This window comes from Seriola lalandi, unplaced genomic scaffold, assembly GCF_002814215.2.
Source record: "Seriola lalandi dorsalis isolate HSWRI2012SDOR001 ecotype SW California unplaced genomic scaffold, Sedor1 jcf7180002005865, whole genome shotgun sequence".
Taxonomy (NCBI): Eukaryota; Metazoa; Chordata; class Actinopteri; order Carangiformes; family Carangidae; genus Seriola; species Seriola lalandi.
This window is the reverse complement of record NW_019476518.1, coordinates 1-1,292: the sequence shown is the minus strand read 5'-3', so window position 1 is coordinate 1,292 and position 1,292 is coordinate 1. Positions and strand designations below refer to the sequence as shown.

At 43.4% G+C, this 1,292-nt stretch overlaps 1 protein-coding gene across 1 annotated transcript; it reads right to left on the bottom strand.

The window, feature by feature from the left end:
• Positions 1-8: 8 nt before the first annotated feature.
• LOC111670499 (serine/threonine-protein phosphatase 2A catalytic subunit alpha isoform-like) lies at positions 9-1,234 on the bottom strand (the record flags this gene model as incomplete). Its single annotated transcript, XM_023427231.2, has 4 exons — positions 9-131; positions 393-554; positions 828-917; positions 1,037-1,234. Coding segments are annotated over 4 exons (573 nt in total), but the record flags the coding sequence as incomplete, so codon positions are not given.
• Between the last annotated feature and the right edge of the window lie 58 nt (positions 1,235-1,292).

Here is a 1,292-nt window from a genome sequence, read left to right as displayed (position 1 = left end):
AAATATACTTACAATGAGTATTTGAGGGTGTCATCTAGTTCCATGATAGCTGCTTGGTTGCCACAGCGGTAGCAGTAGTTGGGAGCACTAAATATTGTCACCACATTCCTCTCATGGCACCAGTTGTAACCCTGGGGGAAGCAGATGTATTATTCACTGGAGATGTATAATTCAGGAAAAAAGTGCTACTATAATGCAGATCTGAACTGCACACCATGTTCTTGGACACAGTATGACAGAGCTAGCTGGTGTTTTGACTGTTCGCTTTTTTGTTTTCTGGAGCAGTAGGAGTGGTTCTTGACTGTAGCTGGGAAGTTTATATATTGTAACAGCCACTTTACATAACTAACAATCATTCAGACGTCTGTACAAACATGCATGGTAACACAAACCTCCATAACCAGCTGGTGGGCACGGGACACCAGTGTGAGGCGGTTGGCGTGGTTGAAAGTCTCCGAGATGTCCTGACCGAAAGTGTAGCCGGCTCCTCGAGGAGAGATGCCCCAGCCACCGCGGTCGTCAGGGTCTGACCACAGCAGGTCACACATGGGACCCTGCGGAGGGCAAAGAGGAGGAGGAGGATGTTAGCAAGGAAACACTGACACAGCCCTGCTATTGATTAACTGAACAGCTACCATCTGCAAATATAGTGAATCATGGAGAGAGGAGAATATCAACACATTACTTCCTTTGTGCTTTTTATGTATTGGTCATGATCAAGTGATAACAATTATTTTCCACCAAATCTTGTCCTTTTCTGTTAAATTCTTTATCTTTTGATATCTTTGCTTTTGAAAATTATACACACATTTCAGTATTGTCTTTACCTCATGTGGCACTTCCTGTAAACGGTCCAGTGCTCTAATGTGATCCAATGTATCTATGGATGGTGACAGGCCTCCATGAAGGCAGAAAATCTGTAAGGAGAAGAAGAAAATTTGACAAAAACATTAAATTCTATCAAAACATTAAGTCCTGTTCAGTCACTGCACAGTCTATATTCATAAATGTGAAACCAACCGACATTTGTTCTCACCTGAGAGTCTACCAAGGCAGTGAGGGGGAGGTAATCGAACAGGTCTGTGAAGTACTTCCAAACATTGGCATTACCATATTTCCTTAGGCACTCGTCATAGAAGCCATACACTTGTGTGATCTGTCTGCTCTCATGGTTCCCTCTGAGGATTGTGATGCGCTCCCGGAAGCGTACCTGAAACACGAGCAGAGGCGGTTTTTTTGGGGGGGTATTTTTGGGGTTTTTTTTTCCTAGAAAGCCCTATCAAATTTCAGTT